General features: G+C 35.1%; 4 protein-coding genes across 4 annotated transcripts; 2 read left to right on the top strand and 2 right to left on the bottom strand.

Moving 5' to 3' along the window:
- Positions 1-23: 23 nt before the first annotated feature.
- LOC125218021 lies at positions 24-5,677 on the top strand. Its single transcript, XM_048119614.1, has 5 exons — positions 24-135; positions 1,397-1,667; positions 1,752-1,844; positions 2,823-2,879; positions 5,168-5,677. The coding sequence occupies exons 2-5, from the start codon at positions 1,555-1,557 to the stop codon at positions 5,547-5,549; spliced, it is 645 nt and encodes a 214-aa protein (XP_047975571.1). The 5' UTR covers positions 24-135; positions 1,397-1,554; the 3' UTR covers positions 5,550-5,677.
- Positions 5,678-8,915: 3,238 nt separating this feature from the next.
- On the bottom strand, positions 8,916-14,199 carry LOC125223373 (T-complex protein 1 subunit eta). Its single transcript, XM_048126496.1, has 14 exons — positions 14,048-14,199; positions 12,837-13,097; positions 12,467-12,592; positions 12,153-12,356; positions 11,495-11,664; positions 11,268-11,403; positions 10,942-11,058; positions 10,585-10,704; positions 10,403-10,501; positions 10,227-10,316; positions 9,818-9,905; positions 9,576-9,664; positions 9,409-9,483; positions 8,916-9,226 (listed from the first exon to the last, which is right to left on the bottom strand). Exons 1-14 carry the CDS (start codon positions 14,060-14,062, stop codon positions 9,137-9,139), a joined length of 1,680 nt encoding a protein of 559 aa, XP_047982453.1. The 5' UTR covers positions 14,063-14,199; the 3' UTR covers positions 8,916-9,136.
- Positions 14,200-15,522: 1,323 nt separating this feature from the next.
- Positions 15,523-17,816, top strand: LOC125219055 (photosynthetic NDH subunit of subcomplex B 3, chloroplastic). The gene is made up of 6 exons (XM_048120917.1): positions 15,523-15,756; positions 15,975-16,076; positions 16,410-16,463; positions 16,921-16,983; positions 17,199-17,261; positions 17,540-17,816. Exons 1-6 carry the CDS (start codon positions 15,547-15,549, stop codon positions 17,570-17,572), a joined length of 525 nt encoding a protein of 174 aa, XP_047976874.1. The 5' UTR covers positions 15,523-15,546; the 3' UTR covers positions 17,573-17,816.
- A 714-nt stretch (positions 17,817-18,530) lies between these two features.
- Positions 18,531-21,987, bottom strand: LOC125223078 (serine/threonine protein phosphatase 2A 57 kDa regulatory subunit B' kappa isoform-like). Its single transcript, XM_048126045.1, has 2 exons — positions 20,195-21,987; positions 18,531-19,222 (listed from the first exon to the last, which is right to left on the bottom strand). The coding sequence occupies exons 1-2, from the start codon at positions 21,314-21,316 to the stop codon at positions 18,884-18,886; spliced, it is 1,461 nt and encodes a 486-aa protein (XP_047982002.1). The 5' UTR covers positions 21,317-21,987; the 3' UTR covers positions 18,531-18,883.
- Positions 21,988-23,258: the final 1,271 nt, after the last annotated feature.

The raw sequence follows: 23,258 nt of genomic DNA, 5'->3' as shown, positions 1-23,258 counted from the left end.
AAACTCAAAAGAGCCTTTGATGAATCTGGAGATCAACAACCTACTATCCGTCTCCGTCTCTGTCTCTGTCTCTATGATCACGCTACGAGACTTCTTGGAAGACACATGGTAGCTAGCATCTAGCGAAGATAAAAGGTATGAATTAACAACACAACACACACATGTTCTCTCTCTGGAATTTGATATGTTTCAATGTTTATCGATGATATTGTCTTTAGATCTTGATCAAACCGTACTCTTACTATATACGGCATAGATGCAACTCAATCTCATATTTGCACCAAAATATATAATTGCATCAAGATAGCTAGAGAAAAAAAAAAAAAAAAAGGATTGTTAAGGCAAGTGAATCAATGATAGATGTGATACTAATTCTTCTTATATAGGACATATCGATTATGCTTTACAATTTTGGAGAATCATGGTTTGGCACAGGTAGTTTTTCTATCAAGCTTAACTTTTGACTCGACTCAAATTCACTTAGATCTACATTTAATTAAAGGACATTTGGCGCAAAAGGCCAGCATGGGAAATTTGGTCAACCCATTGGGTCGGGCCACTTTTGATATACTCCGTAGTTATATGTGAGACTTAATTAGTGGGCCAATATATTAGGATTTTAGTAATTAATTAGATAGTGACATGTTTTAAAACTCATCCAATCTAAAAAAAAAAAAAAAAAGGATTGTTAAGGCAAGTGAATCAATGATAGATGTGATACTAATTCTTCTTATATAGGACATATCGATTATGCTTTACAATTTTGGAGAATCATGGTTTGGCACAGGTAGTTTTTCTATCAAGCTTAACTTTTGACTCGACTCAAATTCACTTAGATCTACATTTAATTAAAGGACATTTGGCGCAAAAGGCCAGCATGGGAAATTTGGTCAACCCATTGGGTCGGGCCACTTTTGATATACTCCGTAGTTATATGTGAGACTTAATTAGTGGGCCAATATATTAGGATTTTAGTAATTAATTAGATAGTGACATGTTTTAAAACTCATCCAATCTAATCGGATCGGCAGAATAAGCAGGCCTACTTAAAAGGCTTTTAGCATATGTGAGACTGAATTAGTGGGCCAATAAATTAGGATTTTACTAGTAGTAGTAATTAATTAGAGAGTGACATGATTGGAGAGTCATCCAAATCATACATACATACATATATACATGTGTCTGTACACGTTTCCTCTATTCATGACATAAGCTATGGAATAATGCATGACATATTACTAGAATTGACTTAACTGTCCGAGTCAAAAAAGAGCTTATCTACTATTCTCCCTATTAAAAACCCTAATCCACTTGTTGCTAATTGAATACCTATCTGTGATGGATCTGATCTTCGCTCTCCTAACTCAATTAATCAACACCACCAATTCGAAAATAGAATTCGAAGACGCGGATGGCAACCGCAGTTTGCTGCCGAGGCTGCGTCCAGGCAAGACCCGATTCGCCAAGCAAAACACGGTCCTCCACCGGCTGAATAGATCCGACCGGGCCTGGAAATTCCGGGTCCTCGTTGATGGGAAGTTCACGGGTATAGAGATGGATCCCCAGGTCGTAATGACATGTGTTCGTATCGTGTTCAGTATTGAAGGAGGTGTGCTCTGCGTTAAGGGAATACATGAGAGGCGCGCCGACGCCTTCTTCCGACTAAGGTTTATTAACTTCTCCCAACTTATATTTTTACTTCCTTTTTATAAATAATCACTAATAAATTATTTCAACTGTGATCAAATTAGGTTTTTTGGGTGCATGCGAAACTTTTTCTGGGATCGTAGAGGACAACCTGAATCAATCTATCCACCTCACACACAAATGCCTACAAATATGAGGTATGATTTGTTTTGTTTTGTTTTTTTCAAGATGAGTCTGAGGTATGAATTTACTTTGTTATTAGCACATATCATTTCGTAGTGATAAAATGCAAACTCTTATACAAACTCCAAACTCCTCGACACAGTGTCAACACATTGTAAAATTTCAAGATTTTGATGTCAACGCAGCGTCAACAGTTGATAATGTATTGACATTTTCTAATGGTCCAGATTATAGTTTAGAGTTTATACTATATCTAGAGTTTTGCATTTGATTACATCCCTTATTTCATGCGTACATGTAAATCTTGAGATTAATGAAGCTCGTATATTGATTGGTGTTCATTATGTGCAAATCTTGAGAATAATTAAATGCCATAGGAGAAATGTACTTTTGACCTGTATATAGTGAGGATGTTTACACTGCAAAATATAAATTCATGGCGTATTTTGGCATATACTTTTTCCGTCCGCGAATAGGAGTCTTGTTTTCCACGAATAGGAGTCTCGTTTCATATTGCTATAAATAGTAAAGAGGTCTCACATTCCACTAACTCATTCCCTTCACATATCATTTAAAAGTAATATACACAAGTGAGACTCATATTCCACTAACTCTATTTCACCCACTTTTCTTAGCATTTCTTAAAATTCGTATCGGAAAGAAATGAGACTCCTATTCGCGAACGGATAGAGTCTATGTTATGTGATCTAGCTAGCTAGCACTTACCTCGAGTTAAAGTATCAAACTATGTGTTCATATACATAGACCACAAATTGTAGAAGGTCGACAAATTGATATAGTTTTTGAATTTTTACGAAAAATTCCGACTATAGTTATTCAAAATGAATACAGAATTAATGGGTTTATAGAATTACAAATAAAAGGACAACGGTAATTAATAGGATGAATTTTGCATTTTTGCTGCTACTGAATGCTATGTATTTCCAATATTATTTTCTGATTGAAAGTCGAAACAAATTGTATTGACGCAGGAATGAAGAAGGCCATTGTCATCAGCATTTGCCTCCATATGTTGGATTGCAGAATAGGTAATTAATTTACACTCACTATTTATAATCTCTACTGTGCTTGCTTTGCTTGTCTCCTTAAGAGAGAAATTTTATGTATGCTTAATACTCCATATATATAGTAGTACTATACTATTAGTTTATATAAACTATGTGTGCATATTGAACATTTTTATCGTAAATGAACATTTTTACAGCACTTCTTTGGATCATAACTAAGAACAATTATCGATAATTGCATAATGAAATGGATGGTGTGAATTTATTCTACGGCGATAAGCATTTATTAACCGATATCTGTATAGAGGTAAAATGAGGAGATAGAAAATATAGGTTGGGCATAATTAAAGCTAACTATTTCTATCTAATAAAAATATATCAAATGCGATACAACTTTCTCAATTTAAGTTTTTTTTTAAAATATACTCCCTCCGTCCCAAGGAAGATGACCCCTTCCTTGAGCGACACGGGAATTTATAAAACTTTATTTTGTGTGTAAAGTGGAAAGAGTAAAATAAGAGAGGGAGAATAAAGTAGAGATAAAGTAAATGCAGAACCAAATATACGAAGGTGAACTGTTAGTTTATTTTTAGGTCATTTTAGTAAGAATAACCTAAAATAATCTAAAAATGACCTAAAATCTAGATTTTATAAAATAACCTCAAACTAATTAATAATGATCTTCAGTGATTTTGATTAATTATTGATCATCAGATTGACAAACTCATGGTCAAGACTTGGTCTACTTTATCGCTTTGTCAAGACTTGGTCTACTTGGTCAAGACTTGGTCTACGTTTTGTATTGAGATCATTTTTTTTTATCGCTTTCCTATTAGTATATGCATATATAATATATAGGTCTTACTACCTTGATTACTCATATCTTCCTCAAAAATCCATTTTTCCCACTTTAGCCGTCGTAGTTGAGTTATGAGGGAATTTTAAGAAATTAAAAGAAAAGTTGGTAAAAATAGATAGTAGAATGTGGGTAGCATTTTGATATATTAATTAGTAAAATGTGAGTGAATGGAGTTAGTAGAATGTGGGGTCTATTATCATTTATGGAAAACTCTAATTGAGACTTCTAATGTAAGACGGACTAAAACAGAAAACTGAGCCTGCCAAAGTGGGATGGAAGGAGTAACTAATAACTACTCCTTCCGTCCCTAATAATTTGTCACTATTTGACCCATCACGGGTTTTAAGAAATGTTATAAAAAGTGGGTTAAAAAGTTGGTGGCATATGTATCCTATTTTTATATATTAGTTTTGTACTGTAATAAAATGGAGTGGGAATGAATTAGTGAAATGTGAAATTCACTGCTAAAAATGGTAAAAGTGAAATGTTACAAGTTTATAAAGTTTCTAAGGAGGGAAGTATTCAATGATACTCCGTAAAAGGAAAAATGATATTCCTCTTTATCAATAATGGTATTGTATCATATTGAAAATGATAATGTATTGACATGATACAATGAAAGTAAAAAATGACGTTGGTCTTAATCAACATTAATGATACTATTAGCTTAACATCTTATGAAGGATCTAGATATTAATCTCGATTCACATGATTTCGTGTCCGTTCTATAGTAAGAGTTACATTTTGTCATTTCAGTTCGTCCCACAGAGATTCACATTTCATTTTTACTTGATACGTAGGTCCCACATTCCACTAACTCACTACACTCACGTTCTATTATAAAATTAATAATTTCATTATTGGTGAAATAGTCATCATTTATCTTTTTCCCAAATTGTGCGATATAATATCATAATTGGTAAAACACATCATCATTTTTCTTTTTTAAGGATTGTACGCAAATTCAGTATCATTTTCAATTTGATTCAATATCATTATTGATGAATACCTATATCATTTTTCTCTTTTCAGAGTATCATCAAAATAGTTACTCCTTCCATCTCATAAAAATAGAGACATTTGCGAATTATAATGCACAATTGGTAATGTATGAAAGATATAGAAAGAAAAAGATATTGGAGCATATCACCTCATTAAAGAAAAAAATTTATCAAAAATCGAAATCACTATTTTTATGACCGGATCAAAATAAAAAGAATCTCTATTTTTATGAAATATGAAAATGAAGTATTAGTCGTCATGGAAGAACTGAGTTATCGTTTGATTATGCCCTGTGTGTGAGAGAGAGAGAATGTCATAAATTGCATGTATATTAAACTTGATCGTTGTAATTATTGACTAAATTGAAATATTAGAACTTTATTTATTGGTGCTCTCTCCCAACTTTTGCGAGATATTAAACTTTTATTGACCCATATTTTTATTTTAGAGGCGAAGAAGATGGAAGAAAATGCTCATCCAGCGGTGCAGAGGAAGATGTAAATGAATGCTCAACAAGTGAGGCAGAAGCAGAGGAAATTGTCCGATCATCGGTCTCCGATTCTCCGGCTGAGGCTAATAATAAAATTGTAGGGGACAACCTAAAAGAGAGGACGAAGAATGCCAATGCGCATTTGGACCCGCCAATAAAATCAAGAGGGCGGATAGGTAATACCCCTCGGCCTCGGTCTCAGCCTCAACCTCAGCCTCGGCCTCGGCCTCCAATCCATGATGAGCCATCATCCAACAATGTGCTTGAGAAGGATAGTTTTGTCCACGGTATGCTACTTGTATTCGCATTAATATTTTTTATATGGTTGAGGTTCTTTTGATGTGCTATCAAAAATTATGCTACTACTATATTTGCAAGGTGTGCGCGTGGAACAAATAAATTTTGGCATATTGCTATAATGTGCAAGTGTAATGTATTGACTTTATTTATTTAGCTTTTCATTTTTGTTGGTCATCCAGATACATTACGTGCGCTGATTTTTATTATTGGAATTGTAGACCAACGTTGAATTAAGTTTGGCCACAGAATTAAGGTATTTTTAACATTTAATTTTACGGGTAGCAATAAAATGCAAACTCTATATATTGTACAAACTCTAAACTTTTTAACATAGTGTCAACACAACGTTAACACAATGTCAACATAGTGTAAAATTTCAAAATTTTGATTCAATGTCAACTTTTGACACTATGTTGATATTTTCTGTTGATGTTCTTGTCATCTGTTGACATTTTCCAACGATCCAGATCATAGTTTAGAGTTTGCACAATATACAGAGTTTGCATTTGATTACATCCCTAATTTTACTCAGTATAGTTCATTTACGTACATGCATGGGGTTTTATTTTATTTTGTAATATTGACAAATTTATTTGTTTAAGCATCATGCATGGTGTGTGTGCGTATTTAAGTCTGTCCTCAGTGGCAGAGCTATGGTGGGGCTGGAGGGCCCTAAGGACCCATTGGCGTAATTCCTATATAGTATATTATATGTATGCAGTTTCGAACATGATAAGAGCTAGTGCAGTTGGTCCAAATTTCAGCTTCATGTCCGTGAGATAGTGTGGTCGACTCCCTCCTGCGGCATTTTTATTATTTAAGAATTTGTTCTTCCTATTATGGGTTCATTTTTGTTAATTAAATTCATATTTTATTAGATTTATAATATTAGTAAAATTGTTTTTAAAGCATGCTTGCAGTTCATTTGCTTTATCTTTTCTTTTCTAATTAGTACTTTTTGTTGATTTTTCACGTTCATTTATATTTCATGGATTTTCTCACATTAGAAACTTCCATTGATGTTTTTTACAAGTAATGTATAAATCATTTTATAAAAAAAAAAATTTATAGTTTAAGAATAAAAAATAGTTCTTCTATTGCATAAATATTTTTAAAATATTATATGATATTAATAAAATCAATTTTAATGTGATGCCCTTTATTATAAAATATTTGGAATAGAAAATAACACTTTAATGTAATAAATATGTTATTATTAGTAATATTTGTGCTTTGCTTAGTCACTAATTACTTTTCTCTTCCTTCATTTTTCACGCGTGGCTTTTTATATTGCTCATATTCGAGCTATTTTCGTGTTGTTTGCATTGAACACACTCAATAAATTTTTTAGTGGTAGTTTGGGCCCCCATAGTAAAATTTCTAGTTCCGCCGCTATCTGTCCATAACTGTTTATTGGAAATGTACTAACTTTTTGGTGGGATTTTGATGATGTGCATTGTCGTATATTCTTTTCTTATTTAATTTGAACATCTTAGAAAATGCACTAAAATGGTAGTAGTAGGTTTTAGGTTGGAAAATGGCCATTTAAAGGTTCAATGATCTAATCAGGAGTTAGAACAAATATAAGTTGTCTTAATGCGTCTCTCATTTAACGATTTACCGACAATAATTAAAATCCTTATTACTACTTCTGTCAATAAAAAATAGTGTATAGTATATTTTTTATTTTTGCCCGACAACCAGAATCAATTTCTATTTGCTTGTAATAAATTTAAGTTTTAGTAATATGTGTCTTATTATTACTAATAACTTTAACTATATATTTTCACTATCTTTTTTATTTTATAAACTTTACATTTAAATTTGTGCTAATTAAAATTTCCACTATCATATTTCTACTTTAAGTACATTTAAATCATTACACTCACATTATATTATAAAATTATTATTATCGTATAAAAGTTGGATTTGCATTCGACTATCATCTTTCTTCACTTTTCTTTCACAAAGTCAAACAATTTCTTAAACTCTATGTCGAGACAAAATAAAACTATAAATGGCAGACCTATGGAGTAAAAATGAGATGAATAAAATTACATATACACCTTTCATGGTTTTAATGCCAAAATAGTCAGTCGGGACATTGCAAATGTGATTTTTTTTTTTTCGTGTCCATTTCCGTTACAATGTGATTTTTCTCACTTCAGTGACTAAAAAAATGCAAATCTCAAGGACTAAAAAGTGATTTTTTTCAAACGAGATTTTTTTTTTCATGTCCATATCCCTTAAAATAAAATTTATGCGAAAATTCAAAAATAATCATATTGAATCACTAAAATAGAGTACTATAGTAAATAAAAATGAAATAATCATCATTCTAATCAAATGCAATTAAAAGACAAAAATTACAAATATTTCAATTCACAACATTTCTTAAAAACTGTTAATTTTTAAAGATAATAGACACAGTTCACTATAATTTTAAAAAATTACTGTTTAAAACAACAAAAAATACTATATTTAATACCAGTTAATGGTTCCATGATTTATTAGTGAATTTTAAATGTTATTTGACTTTATTGAAAAAAAAATTAGTGAAATATGAATCATATTTTTATGCGGACGGGTCTTAATTGTTGTCGGAGTATTTATGAATTGGATTGTGCAGGATTTTCAAAATTATAGAGAACTTTTACCTCCATCTGATTTGGCTTTTGTATTGTAAATTTCCAGCTTTTAGCTTTTGTAGTGATATGTAACATGTTTATCACTTACTGATTATTTAATGTAAAATTTCTTTTTAAAATGAATAGTGATTTGGTTTTCCAGTTTAATTTCCATAATTTTGCTTTAGTAGGATATTCATAGAGCAATTACCTCATTAATCATTGTAATAAATTCAGTTCTTAATTCTGATTCTTAACTAAGGATTTAGTGATAAACACACGCTACTAATAATGTGGGCTCCTTAAACTACTAACAATATTTCAATTATATTAACTTCTGCTCTCTTAAACAATTATATATTAAAATTTATAACTCTTATTATCTCCAAAGTATCTATTTCTATAAGACACATAGATTTTTATTTTTATATAATTGTGAGTAAAATAAGTTAATTGAAATTGAAATTCACAAAACAAATACAATAAGAAATGAGACAATAAATGAAGACATAACGAAAATGACATAATAAAACAATTAAGGAGATAAGGAGTACAATTTAGAAAAGGGTGAAACTAGAACAATTACAAAATAAAAATTTGTTTTGATTGAAAATGTTCATCATCAAAAAATCAGAAATCTTTTTACAAATAACCCAAAAATATCGAAGTTCTCTGCAAAAATATCGGAGTTCATTGGAAGTCAACCGTACATGAATTGAGAATGTTACAAATGACTCATGATTAAATTAGAGAAACAAGAATATGCACAAAAATGTGAATAAATGGCAATAATTCGTACTCCACTACAGAAGCGCAAATGATAGTATTACAATAAGTTCATTAGTCAACACAAAAACCTCCAAACTAAAACTTCAGAGATATAGATCAATCCGAAACTGCTAAAAGCACACTAAAAATGGAATCAAATGGAGATCGAAACAGCAGCCGCACATATTCGACAGAATACATTGAGAGCACCACTAAACATCCATCCAAATACTTATCGCCTCCTCATTCCACGACCTCCGTAGCCACCTCTTCCTCGACCTCTACCTCCCATAGCAGCAGCATCTCCTTGAGCACTCTCAGACTGCAACATAAAGAATGTGGCATCATGCAATGACCATATTGGAGTGAAAAATGTAACAAAATCAGCTAAGATAGATGAAATTTGAGTATACGAATCTTATCTGAGTTCTGCTACCAGACCTCTTCTAGGCCGTAAAATTTAGGTGCATTATGAAAAGAAATTAATCCAAATTTTCAAATTACCTTGGGGTTTTTGACAGTTTCATCAACACTTAAGACAAGACAAGCAGCTTCAGTAGCAGCGTTTATGGCATTTATCTGTGGAACAAAGGTTTGGAGATGCTGTAAGTGTTATGAGTGTAATGACAAAACAACCAACACGTCCAATTAACTAATGGAATGAGATATACCTTGACAACTGCTGGTTCCCAAACAAAGTTGGCAAATGAATCAGCAATTCCACCAGTATTGATGTCTACACCATAAGGTGCACCCTCTCCTGTTTATAATCCATATTTCGTTAATAAACGGTTGGTTTTACCATTGGAGAAAGATGCTGGACATCTTCGCACTAGAACTGATCATCTCCACTTACATAGAACACAGCTAATAGGCCTACCACATTTAGTAGTACTCAATAAAGAGAGCTAACCAGATGGAAGGGCATGTTTTTGTCTTAGTTTGTTCAGCACATCAGTTGCATCAAAACCAGCATTGTCACACAGTTGTCGTGGGATTATCTGTAACATGGCGGCAAACACTGAATCAGATAGCACAGAGGACAAAATAGTGGAAAATGGTAATTAAGGACGTTGCAATCTACACATGATAGTTTGAATTGAGATATAGATACTGATACCAGCTCTTTTTTATATTCAAGCTTCTTTATTTTCAATTAGCATTCCGCAAGAAATAGTTAAAAATATCAAACTGTTTAGTTTCAATTATCTCTATCATAAGAGAAGCATATGTTTGCCCATATCTTTACCTCTCATGCATTTCTATTCGAGAATATGAAAATATGACTCCAAATCATTGAACATACTTCCTAGTAAAATTACCTCAAGGGCTTTTGCGTAGGAGTTTATAAAGAGCTGTGACTTCCCAGCAATGGTGCGTGCATGCTGCCTCAAGTATCTGCTAATCTCCATCTGCAGATGCAAATTAAAGATTAGAATTGCAACTATAAATTCCTTCAAACGTAAAAGCATTCCCCAAAGCAGAAGATAGATCGTACATCAATAGCACCACCACCAGCAACTACAGTTGAGTTCTTCAGAGCCCTTCTGACAATCATTATAGCATCATGTAAACTCCGTTCTGCCTCCTCAATAAACTAAAGTCATCAAAAAGAAAGTGATCAGAGGCGAGTCTAGATAAACAACAGTCAGGAGAGCATGAAGATGATAAAGACCGAACCTGATCTGCACCACCACGAAGAACAATTGTGGCAGTCCGACCAGAGGGGCATCCACTAAATATATTAAACCGCTCATTTCCAACTTGCTTCTCTTCAAATACGTCACATGTACCAAGGACCTTTCAAATAAAGAATGGAGAAAACCAAGGATTCAGCAGGGAGAAATTAACAGTTTATTTCTAGAACACAAGGTAATAAATAATATATACTCTGTATTAATGTGTCAATATAAAACAAAACTTTAAAACTGAGTCTGAGAGGCGTCAAGGGTGTCACAATTGTTTTAGTATTATTATACGGGTATAATTATTATTATTATCAAGGCAGGAAAAGGGAGAAAAAAGGAAAGAGTATACCTCATCAATAATGTTGTTCACAGTTGTCTGAACAGTTCCACCAGCAGCTGCTGCAACCCGATGCAGATCTTCCTCTGCAACACGACCAGCACAAAAGATATCGCGGTCTGCAAAATACTGCACATAGATAATAAATTTACAATGTTAATCAAAAGCCATTTTAATCCTTTCATGACTAACATTTACAGCCACACTATTCTTGAATGAATTGGCAAGTAAAATCCATATGTTCAACTTTAGTAAATTTAACCCTAATATGGACTACGTGTTATGAATTCCTCACAATGACCATATTTATTTTCTATAAATATTTAAAAATCTAGTACCTGAGTTGCCAGATCACCAATAGCGAGACGGGAGAGGACAACTTTGGCTCCACTCTTCACACATTTATCCAATTTGTCATAAATAATATTCCATTCAGCATCTACAATTGATTGGTACTGCAACGGATCCGACAACCTATCACAACACCCAAAATAAGAAATCTAGGGAAAGTGGGAAGCCATTTTGCTAGGCATGAGGCAGATCCAAAAAGGTAGAGCATTCGCACCTGATCTCAGCATTTTCTTTCTCTGATTTGAGCTCTAGTTCAATGTTAAGCAGAAGTATCTTGGGATTTAGAAACTTTTTTGGTTGCTGCTCAAACCCAGCATATGAGAATGTCTTTTTGAAGGCAACACCGTTCACAAGAAAAGAATCCCTCATGGTACCTCCAGGAACCTATAAAAGTAAATTAGCATGAAACTGCAATCCGACAATCAGCAATCCAAGAGGATATTAAGGATAAAGGCAAATGATAAATCAGCAACAACTCCATTAAACTATAACATTGCATGTAAACATGCTAACAGTGGCAACATAAAGAATAGTCTTAGTATTCACAACCCATTCTAATGTCCAGATACTAGATAGTGCTTCAACTAAGAAATGTCAATAACATCATTAACCCCAGTCAATTTCAAGATAATACGTTCTGATGCTATTATGCTAAACATGGTTCCTGTCATTCAAAACACTGAAACCCAAACATTCTAAAAGAATTTGTGAAACTTCCATAGACTCCGTTTACAGAGTAAAGACTAAAGCTCGAAGACACAATACATAACTGTGTAGCATAAGCAAACAGCAGGAGACCAAAATAATGGCAGGCTCTAATAAACAGGCATGAGAATTAAATAGGTATCAAAGTAAATTTTTAATTCATGCACCTTTTTCATCCCAATCATGTTTAACCTATCTTCAAGCCCGATAGCAAGGACAGCATCCACAACCATAGTTGCAAAAAACTCCTTTTCGCCACCAATAAGCTTCGAAGATAGAGTTGTAGCAGCACATTTTGCCAGTAAACTTTTCTTTTCTTCCAAGCTTTTACCTTCTATGCTAACAGCTAACTCTTTGATCTTCTCAATAGCCTAGAAGAGTAAAAGAAACACAGGAAATTCAAGTGGCTTTGATGTAAGACCTATAACCTACTGTATTACCTAATTTGAACAGACAAAACAAAAGTAGCCTCAAATCTTACCAATGAAGAGGCTGTGCGATAACTTCTTATAAGGTTTTGAGGATGAACTCCATCTTCAATAAAAGGCTTTGCTTCCTTTAGGAACTCTCCTGCAAGCAGAACTACTGTTGTGGTTCCATCACCAACCTGAGAAACAAATAAATAGAATAACAAACTTTAGCTGGCCAGTTTACTATAGAGGAGTACTGGTACAAAATTAGTTTAAACAAATGCAGCAGCATGTGGAACTTTTAAATAAAATCAGTTACATACATAATGTTATTCAACTTATCTTGAATGGATGTCAATGAAAGTACACTGGAAGTTAAAAGTTAGATAAAAAAGGAGAAAGGAAAAGTAACTGGCAGCAAACATATAATGAAAATATTACCTCGGAATCTTGGGATTTCGCAATGTCAACAAGGATCTTGGCAGCAGGATGAACAATGTCGAGAAGCTTCATTATGGTGGCGCCGTCATTAGAGATGGTGGTATTCCCCTTGTCATCATGGATCAATTTGTCCATTCCCCTTGGGCCAAGAGTAGTTCGCACAACATCAGACACAGCCACGCACGCATTTATGTTGCTTATTAATTGCGGCTTTCCTTGGGATGTATCAGTGCCTTCCTTGAGCAGTATAATTTGTGGTTGCTGTTGTTTATCACCACACATAGAATATTTTAGTGCAAAGAAAATATTGCATTCATACAAGACTTAAAATACCAACAAATCATACAAAATTGGTTCAGGGAGTGCACTCGAGGAAGAAGGGATATAAACAGGCAGGGAAATTACACACAGTTGAACAAATAATTTACCCACACTAATCCTTTGTTAGCCTCAGCAGAAATGTACTAAATTCACAAACTCTCCCACATAGCTCAAACATTTTCTAAGTAACCGTTTAAGGCTCTATACATTGATCATCTCAATGCAAAAGGCTAACTTGGCAAAGCATGTTTGTATGGCTATATATTGTCTTCAAAGTTCAAACAACTAATACATTCGGTAATACATCCCCAAGTGTCCTTTTATAGTTATGTAGTAGGAGATGTATCATCCAATGTATTAGTTGATCTCATCAATTGCACCCCGGATGAATATCATCACACTCCTTAACAGAACCTATACACAGTCTCCTCACTTAGTTCTCATTCATGTATCCACCTAATCTTTCAGGTTCACTCCAAGGCTCTCTCAACAGAGGTATGAGCTGGTACACTAGCAAGATCTGGGATGCCAGTGATATGAACTAATACAAAAATGAAAATAGCAGCAGTGGCAAAACACAATTGAGGTTCGGTCAATTCCTTCCGGAGACAGATATTGCACTATGTTCATTGCTTGTAGCTGAACAGAACAACAGCCATTGAGTAGGTAAATGACACAGTTATGCAGACGAAGGAGAGTAATTAAGTATCCAAGCAACATTTTCTCATAAATGATAACGGAATCTAACATCGAACAAGTCGAACAAACAAAGGGAGCGTTGATGCACTAATCGCGAAGCGCGAAGAAGCATAAATCTAGAAAGAGGGAACTTTGACATCCAGAAACATAAAACGGTATCACATAGAGAAAGAATAACAGATCGAGCTCACCATCATAGATGCCATTGTGAATAATTTGAGTTACTCGGTGAAGATTATCGTTGCTTTTGTAGAGCGAGAAGTTGGAGCGCTAGGGTTTAAAGGCGAGGGGTTTCAAAGGAGTTGTTTATTTTCCACAACTTCACTGTTAATGAGGTAATCATATTTATCTTGTCATTTCATTTATGTCACTGAATCAATGTTGTTACTAATCCATTATATATATTTTTTCTTATTCTAAAATAACTCCTCATCTTTCCCCTTCCCCAACGAACTCATAACATTCGTTTTGTACTCCTATTTCTTTATTCAATTTATGTGCGAATTAATCAAACTCATTTTTTAATTTAATTAAAATATAGTATAATTCATTAAAAGCAAGCACATATATTAATAGGCTAAGCATGATTTTGTAATTAAAAAAAATCCTTTATTTATTTAATAAAACAAATTTTATAAATGTAATTCATTTTTTTGATAATATTTTATACTTTAAAATAAATAAAATAATGTTTACTCGCACACCCAACAAGTGGACATCAAGTCAAACACCTATCGCGAATGAACTTTTCATTAGTACTAATACATTAATACAAGTATACGAAGTACTATTCTAGTATAGCTATGAAAGCACGAGTATGTATGTTAGGAAAACACTGGAAATGGAAATTAATTGTTTGGATGAATTGATCGATTATTTAGATTAAAGTGTTCTGATATAAGGCAATGTAGGAATTGTTTGTCAGAATCCAAAACAATGAAATTTGAAAAAAAAAATTGTCTATGAAAATGAGAATAGTGAGAGAATTTGGAAGAAATATGTGAAGAAATTGAAGAAGGAGATGGTGATTTTGAGGTGTGAATAAAGTGGGAGAGGAGTGGGATATTTATAGAACGTAGTAAGATAAAAAAAATTCAGAAAGTATTGATATAAAACTTTAATAAAGAGAATAGTCATAAAGAAAATAAAAAAATTTAAATAAAAAATAAAAACTAATACTACCTTCGTCCACCAAAATTTGTCTCATTTTTCCATTTTCGTCCATCCTCCAAAATTTGTCTCATTCACTTTTACCATTTTTGATAGTGGACCTCATATTCCAATAATTCATTCCTACTCACAATTTATTATAAAACTACTAATATATAAAAGTAGGACTTACAATCCACTAACTTTTTCAACTCACGTAACATTACATTTCTTAAAATCTGTGTCGGGTCAAAGTGGGACAAATTTTGATGGACGGAGGTAGTAATATACTTATACTCCATTAACCTTTTAAACTATTACATTTCTTAAATCCGTGTCGAATTAAAGTGAGACACATATTCAGAGACGGAAAAAGTACTTGTACTCCATTTACTTTACTAATTTTATATTAAAACTAATGACGAATTCAAATTGGATATTCTCTGGGATGGATGGAGCAAGTGAAAATCTTGAAATTTTTTGAGCCACAAATACTAAAAATCTAAAATTATAAACTGGAGGCTGGGAAGGATAGTGAGTGATGAATGCTTCTCTCTCATGCAGTATGGCTGCCATGAGTTTCTGCCACGTGTCACTCCGCCCACCGGAACTCTCCAGCGTCACCTCCAATTACCGCACTTCCGCCGCATTTCCTTCTACAACCAGAAGCTTTTCCGTTTCCGCCGCTGCGTCGCCGGAAACCTCCACCGCACCTTCGGAACAACCTGAAATCGAGCTAGAATTCCTTGGTGTGCGTATAACTCTCTCTCTCACACACATTTTGCTGCGATCATTACGCACATTAGTTATATCTCTAAATTTAGCCGATTCATGCTAATTCATAGTTATTTACTACTTCACAAGCGTTGGATTTGTGAAAATAGGAATTATGAAACCGAATTGGGGGTTTTAATGGCGATCGTCGATTTGTTATGAATAATTTAGTAATTATACTTGGTTGATTTGTAGCCTAAATCAGGAGATGCAGTAAACAGAGCCAAAGCCATAAGTGGAGAGAAGCTGCTGAGGAACATAATGTTGGATAACAAAATTGAGCTCTACGCCATTTATGTAAGCTGAATGTCTCTATTTTTTCTTCTCGTTTATGCTCATGGCAGCTTCATTGATCGCTTAATCCGTTGGATTAGTGTATTTTAGGAATCAAGATACTATCATTTATGTAAGCTAAATGTCTCTATTTTATCTTCTCGTTTATGCTCATGGCAGCTTCATTTGATCGCTTAATCCGTTGGATTAGTGTATTTTAGGAATCAAGATATCGTTGTTCATAGATAGATTATAGATATCACGTGGAGTTGGTTTGACTGAATGGTGGAAACAGAAGGCCTCATGATCTGCTTATTTTACTTTTTCTAACTGCATTTAGTCTCTCTTTTACACCAGGGGAAACTAATGAATTGTGGAGGTGGTGGAAGCTGTGGAACTTGTATAGTCGAGGTAAGATGAGGAGCTTCGTGTTCTACTCTAATTGCTTATGCTTAGAGGCTTAGAGCCTCGGCATTACTCAGTTCCTTAGTTGGTTAAGATGCTAGTGGTTTTGATAAGACGAACGCAATGCCATGATGATTGATGGGTGTAATTGCATAGTTCATTGCTTGATGCACTGTGAAATTCTTAATCGATTGATAACGTGTGTCAATCAGTTTCTGGTGGTGAAAAAAGAGTAGTGGGCTGCGGGCATATAAGATATGCTGGTTGTAAGTAGAAAATTCAGTTCATGAGAATAAAGCTACTTGCAAAGTTGCAATTAAACTAATGTAATGAAAGTTATTGTCCTTGTCTATGCCGAAGGAGACTGAGAACAATTTAGATTATTGAGTATTAAATTTCCATTAGCTGGAGCTTAGATTTTATTGAAATATACCTATGAGCAAATGGTTTACCTGACCTGTAGATTATCGATGGAAAGGATCTCCTGAATGAGAGAACGAATACAGAGCTTCGATATCTCAAAAAGGCAAGTGTTAACATGACGTCCTTGTTTTTACTCCCCCTCCGCTTTCTAACTTCATTTGTGTTGCTACGTATGATCACTCAAGGGTTGTCAATTTTCTTGTGAATTATGTGCATGTATTAATGTAATATAGCAAAATATTTCCTTATTTTTCAGAATTTTAGTTCTCTTTTTTCTTTTCATTTGCATATTTGAGTCTGTATTTGTATTTCTCACAGAAGCCGGACTCTTGGAGACTTGCATGTCAAACTATTGTAGGAAATAAAGAGAACTCTGGAAAGGTAATGCTGTGGTATCTTACTCCAAGTTAATTTCTCTCTTATCGTGCACTCCTGTTGTTTGAAATTTGTTGCATGGAAAGAGATACGAAACTTATTTAATAAAAAGAATTATAAGGTGTGAATCGAGCTGGAGTAAACTTCAGTACACATCAATGATCAATACATCGTCAAGAAACTGCATCTTGTTGATATTGTCAACTCAAGAATATTGTTGAAACTACTTTTATGAATTTTTCATTGTTTCGGCAGAAACTGAGCTACCTATTTGCTTGTTGCAGGTGGTTGTCCAAAGGCTGCCCCAACAGAAATGATCAAAAATATTCTGGATCCAAGCTTCTATGCTGCTTTTATCTTCATTGGAATATGGTAGATTGTCTGGAACATTTTCAGGTTTGCATAGGGAACTATATTAGTTTAGTGTTGATTGTTTTCATTGGGGATATATGGTACTATAGTCACCATTGTATTGTGTATACACTAGTTCATGATTCTTATTTTACAATATGATCTTCTATGACATTCAAATTTATATGAAACGAACACGATTTGATGGAACTTATCTCTTATTCATTCATTTACTGATAGTCTGTTAGGGTGCTGCTAGATTGAGATTTATGAGTATAGAGGCTTAAAACCTTGTTAGCTTACCAACTAAAAAAAACCTAGTTAGAATACATAGATCTTTTTGTGACATTCGTTTTTTGAGTCTAGATAAATTAGAGCAGCAAACGTAATTGTAAGGAAATGTCATGCTACATATCTTATATGAGCTGCTTATGTGAGCACAACGTAAGTTATATACCATATCATTTCCCCATAATTGTATATAGAGATTTCGTCGCGAAAGTTTGCAAATTGGAATGGACTTGGTTCAAGTACGAAGGAGTACATTGATTTGATGAATAACTACTTTCTTGGTCAAGATTGCTTATTTTGGAAAACCGAAAGCACCATTCTAGACAAAAAAGAATAAATTTGTTAATGTTGTTTATGCAATTATGATCGAAAATAAATAATTTTGCTTTAGCTGGCAGTCGTGGACTAAGAAAGGGAGAACACATGGGGCATATTAACTTCCTAAGTCAAGCTCGTACTATTAAATACATACACAATATTTTTTGAGGTTTAATAACAATAAAAACACTCCTAGTTGGAATTAAAAGGTAAAGAAACAGGTGGGCATTGTTTCAACGCGTAATTGCATATTTCTAACCAAAATGAAGTTGAGGACATTTATAAAATGAAAAATGGGAGAAAAGAAAAAGGAAATGAGACGAAAGAGCATTCGCAGATAATTTCAAACATTCCCTATATATTTTCATACAAACAGACACAAATGGCAGAGTAAGCTTGTAGATTATCAAAGCTACTTTCAAAGATACAATGGCAACAATATCCAGTCTAAACCAAGAAGAAGAAGAGCTGACAAAAGATGTTACTTTACACTATCCACTGGAGATCACTTCCCATGCCATCTCTAAAAGCAGAAAGATGAGATTTTGTAACACCACGATGATGCCATCTCGATCACCCAGCCCCCGCAGCAACAAGAACGACAACTTTGCAACAGGCACCTGAGATGGAGGCGAAGAATATATTACCAGGATGTAGAGCTGGTTGGTTCAATGAGCTACCAGAACGGCAGTGTTCCTGGCCATCATCGGCTGGAGATTGGCCGTGTTCTCCAGGTGCTCCCAGACCTGCTTCCGTTTCTCGGCCAATGAGCTCACTTTCTCTTGCTGCTCTTGGTTATTGGAGATGCAAGATGATACTAGGGCGTCATCCATTTCTGTCAGCATCTTTCTTGCGTTCATGGTTAGGTTTAGAACCGCCTGGTTCCAGTGGTTTTGAGCATTGGCTTCCAGAGCTGGGAATACTATCGGCAGTATAACTTGCCGATTGTGAGCAACCAGGCTAAGGATCTGGTCATTGTTCAAGAGGTACAGAGTCCTTTCGGCTACCTGCAGCGTAAAGGAGAGAGTAAAAGTTGAGTCATTTCATTGGTATAAAACTTAACACAAATTTTCAGAGTTGAAGTTTTCTGGCTAAGACCAATCTGACAGCCGGAGCTCTATACATGGGTAGGTCCTAACATCTCAAGCCATAAAATTTGTAGTTAGGTTTAGCCAGAAAACTTAAAGGTGTGTGAAAGCTACCATCTCCAAGTTTCCTTACACGATCATATTTGTAGAGAATATGTCCACATAGTAGATAAAGTGATATAGAATTCTTTCGAATCTGTTTATGGTATGATGGAGAAATTATGGTTTTGGAATCAAGTAAACTAATTTCAATATGCATAAAACTGTCTAGGAAATATGTCAAGAGTAGAACTCAAGTATCATGAATCCGATAATGGACACTATTCTTGAGGGTTCCAAGTACCTAACCCCAAAGACTTGAATGTTTACACACTCGATCTACTTCCCTTTCTTGAGTTTGAATCGAGCTTTTGGTAAGTGTGGAAATCTAGTAGCCAAATTCCAATTATTTCCACACATTTCTCCCTAGAGATTTCATGAAAAGAGATTCCTCCTATAAAAGCTCAAAAATAGACTCAAAGTAGTGAAGCTATTTTTTCAACACTTTCTATGCAATGTCTATTTTCCTATGTAATCAATCTATAGATTTTCTGTCACCTAATGTCTTATTAAGCAAAATGAACAAGTTCAAAAGATTTACATCGGCAAAATCTAAACAAGCCAAAGATCGGTCAATGCTTAATAGTATCATACTGGATAAGAAATAGCGAAATTAAATGCCTTTTCGTTTCCCATCGTAATCTTTCACTTCATCATATTCATAAATATGGATACTTATGGCACGCCTCAAAACTACAGATCATAATTAATATTCACACAAATATCGCATGTACCATCATAGTGAGTAAATGAAGCTTACAGATTCACAAGATCAAGAATGGAAGGATTTACCTGAAAATGGAAGCTATTTATGCAGTGCCTGATGCGACAAAACAACGGAACCATCATTTTTTGGAACTCACCCATGCTGATTACTTCGAGAATCTCCTCCACCTCGCCCAGAAACATAACCTCCTTCTGGCTATTTGTAATAGGCCAATACTTGAGCAGCCCCTGAATCAAGTGGCTAGCCAGCTTCGGCTCTTTCTCAACATACTGATTTACACAATACGAGAGCTGCTGAAAGTAAACCCCTAGCGACTTCGGCTTATGCAGGGGAATCAATGCCCTCCAGAAGAATACCTTATGTTCTTCCTTTAAAGGAAGAGCAAATCCCGTGATTACACTCCCAAAAATCTCCAATAGCTCTGCAATACCATTATGCTTCTCCACCTCAAACACGAATCTATAGAACACATTGCTTATGCACTTTCGAATAAAAGGCCTATGAATCATAAACTTCCCGTAGATCCTGTGCAGAATCGCCTTCAAACAATCCCTCTCCCGCGGATCCTCAGACTCCAATAAATCAATGATCCTAGATATGAAGTCATTGTTCACATACTTCTTTCCCGCCTTGGCTTCCAAAGAAGACGAGGTCACAAACTTGAGCAAGAACTCGTATACCAGCTGCAAGTGTGACCACGCAGGATCAAACGTGGGCTCATCGTCATTCTCATTTTCACCGGAGCTTGAGCTTCTCGACCGACAATTGGGTGGGAAAACACGAAACAAATTAATGGAACACATCTTGCAAGAAGCTAAGATAGCAGGCTCTGAGAATTTCAGGGGGTTTTCGGAGACAAAATCGACTAACTCGAGCAATGTAGCTCGCTTAAGCTCCTTCTCTTGAACATTTTTAGCTGGATCAGTGAAATCAAACACAACACAGCAAAGACTCAACTTACTAATGAACAGATTCATCTTCTCTGAGTTTGAAACATCTTTAAACGCAAGCAATGGCTCGATTCCCGAAATCACGCTGGCTGGGAACACCGCAGCCGAAGCCCGTTTCGCAGCAGAGCTGCCAGTGCAGGCCCGGCCCGAACCCGCATCCAAATTAGGGTTTCTGGCCGAATCTCGAGCCGATTTCTGGGATTTCCGCGGGAGCTTATTCAGAAATTGCTTCCACATTCTGGCTTTTCGAATTTCTCCCCCCGCCCCCTTTTTTCTTCTTCTCAGGTGATTAAATCAAGCAAATTACGCGAAGAAGATAAAAAAAGTGAAGTGAATTTCAAATATTTTCAAGTTTTCAATTATAGATAAAAATGAGGATCTGATCCAGAATGCCTTGCGAATTATCACAAACTGTACAGAGACGAGATCTCCAAACAAAAAAATAGGCCTAAAAGGCGCAGCTTGAAGATCTCAGAAGTCATAAATTTCAAATCACAGCATGAGATTCAAAAGTAGATAGATGCCAAAAATTGAGTTTCCAGCAATAATCGTTTGTGAGTGAAGGTGCATTCACAAATTACTTAAGTAGAGTATAAAAAGGGAGAAAACACCTAGGGTTGTTCAATTAGGGATGCGGAAATGAGCGCGCATACACACACATGCAAGTTACAGTGAAAAGTTAGGGATCTTCAGACTTCAGATGCGGAAACGATTAACACCTATGTGTGTGTGTGTGCTTGTAGAGAGAGAGAGAGAAGTGGTGCGTGCGTGTGTGTGTAGGTGTGGGTGTGTCAGGCTTAATTATGATAATTTGCCATTGATGGGCAGAGATTGGGGAAGAAAATGGAGAAGAGGATGAATAATGAATTCAATTATTTCAACTGAGCTTGTTTTGTTTGTTTGCTTATTCTTGTATGCAAAAGCAGCAACATCCAAATGAGAACATCAATTGCTGTTTTTGTTTTTCACTGTGTACAAATCATCACCACCGCCGAACTAGTCAAAAGTTACTCCTTTCGGTGTTGAGATGAAATTAGTGGATTTAATTTCGAATTAGATGGTGATTTGATTTGCGTAGACAAACTATTCAATAATGATGGATTGGAGCACACAAAGTGTTTAAGGTTATACTATTGATTATATTACTTTAACTAATAAGGTTATTAGGTCATCCGCCTATCTCTTATTCCTCCCTTATCCATCTCATCTCTTAATGGGTCTCACTGTACTTTTCAGTCCATCTCTTAACTAAAAGACAGCACATGCATTCCTCCATATCTTAACTATCTCATCTCTTAACTATTCATTCAATTTCATTTTTTATTTTTATTTCCAACTAATTCAATTAATAATAAAACACACTTCATTAAATAAATAAAATTACAATTTAAATACCTGAAAAAAAAGACATAATTTAAAAAACTAGAAATTACAAATTGCACACTTAAATTCAAATCACAAAAAAATGGAGGCAAATAAGCAGAAGGAGTTCTCTAGTGACGATCATCTAACGGGTGCCAAATTTTACCCAAATGTGCTCCATTAGATCCTCCTGGAGTTGGGCGTGGGCGGTAGAATCACGTGTCCTTGCCTGAATAGACAACCGCTCTTGCAAAGACGGATGCACTACCCTTCAAGGCGAACTACTTGCGGTTGAGCTTCCCGGGGTTTCAGGGTCGAACCAATTTCCCGCCTCAAGTACTTCGTCAGCGACAATCATGTTGTGCAAGATTATGCACGTATACATGCTGTAGACCATATTATCCATAAACCACGTACGAGCCGGGGCTTTGTTAATGTTAAATCGAGCTTGGAGAACCCCAAACGCTCTTTCCACATCCTTGCGAGCAACCTCTTGCTTCTGCGCAAAAAGAGACTGTTTTTCGTTGCAGGCCTGTTGAACGTCTTCACGAAGGTTGGCCACTTCGGATAGATGTCGTCGGCAAGATAGTACCTCATTTTATACTGGCGATTGTTAGCGATGAAGTTGGTGGCCGGCGCTTTACCATTCAGAACTTCGCTGAAGAGGTTGGAATTGTTGAGCACGTTGACGTCGTTGTTCGAGTCGGGGACCCCGAAATACGCATGTCAAATCCATAGCCGGTAGTCGGCGACGGCCTCGAGTATAACAATGGGGTGGGTGCCTTTGTGGCCGCTCGTGTATGACCCCTTTCATGCC

The sequence above is a fragment of the Salvia hispanica genome, chromosome 4 (assembly GCF_023119035.1).
Source record: "Salvia hispanica cultivar TCC Black 2014 chromosome 4, UniMelb_Shisp_WGS_1.0, whole genome shotgun sequence".
In the NCBI taxonomy this organism is placed as follows: Eukaryota; Viridiplantae; Streptophyta; class Magnoliopsida; order Lamiales; family Lamiaceae; genus Salvia; species Salvia hispanica.
This window is presented reverse-complemented; position numbering and strand designations above follow the sequence as displayed.

Coding starts and splice junctions, on each gene's coding strand:
- LOC125218021 (XM_048119614.1), top strand. CDS start 1,555: ATGGATCCCCAGGTCGTAATGACATGTGTTCGTATCGTGTTCAGTATT. Junction 1,668..1,751: donor GACGCCTTCTTCCGACTAAG/GTTTATTAACTT, acceptor TGATCAAATTAG/GTTTTTTGGGTGCATGCGAA. Junction 2,880..5,167: donor TATGTTGGATTGCAGAATAG/GTAATTAATTTA, acceptor TTTTTATTTTAG/AGGCGAAGAAGATGGAAGAA.
- LOC125223373 (XM_048126496.1), bottom strand. Junction 12,357..12,466: donor ATCGCACAGCCTCTTCATTG/GTAAGATTTGAG, acceptor TTACTCTTCTAG/GCTATTGAGAAGATCAAAGA. Junction 10,705..10,941: donor TGAACAACATTATTGATGAG/GTATACTCTTTC, acceptor TTTATTTGAAAG/GTCCTTGGTACATGTGACGT.
- LOC125219055 (XM_048120917.1), top strand. CDS start 15,547: ATGAATGCTTCTCTCTCATGCAGTATGGCTGCCATGAGTTTCTGCCAC. Junction 16,077..16,409: donor TTGAGCTCTACGCCATTTAT/GTAAGCTGAATG, acceptor CTTTTACACCAG/GGGAAACTAATGAATTGTGG. Junction 17,262..17,539: donor ATAAAGAGAACTCTGGAAAG/GTAATGCTGTGG, acceptor TGCTTGTTGCAG/GTGGTTGTCCAAAGGCTGCC.
- LOC125223078 (XM_048126045.1), bottom strand. CDS start 21,316: ATGTGGAAGCAATTTCTGAATAAGCTCCCGCGGAAATCCCAGAAATCG. Junction 19,223..20,194: donor TAAATAGCTTCCATTTTCAG/GTAAATCCTTCC, acceptor TTTACGCTGCAG/GTAGCCGAAAGGACTCTGTA.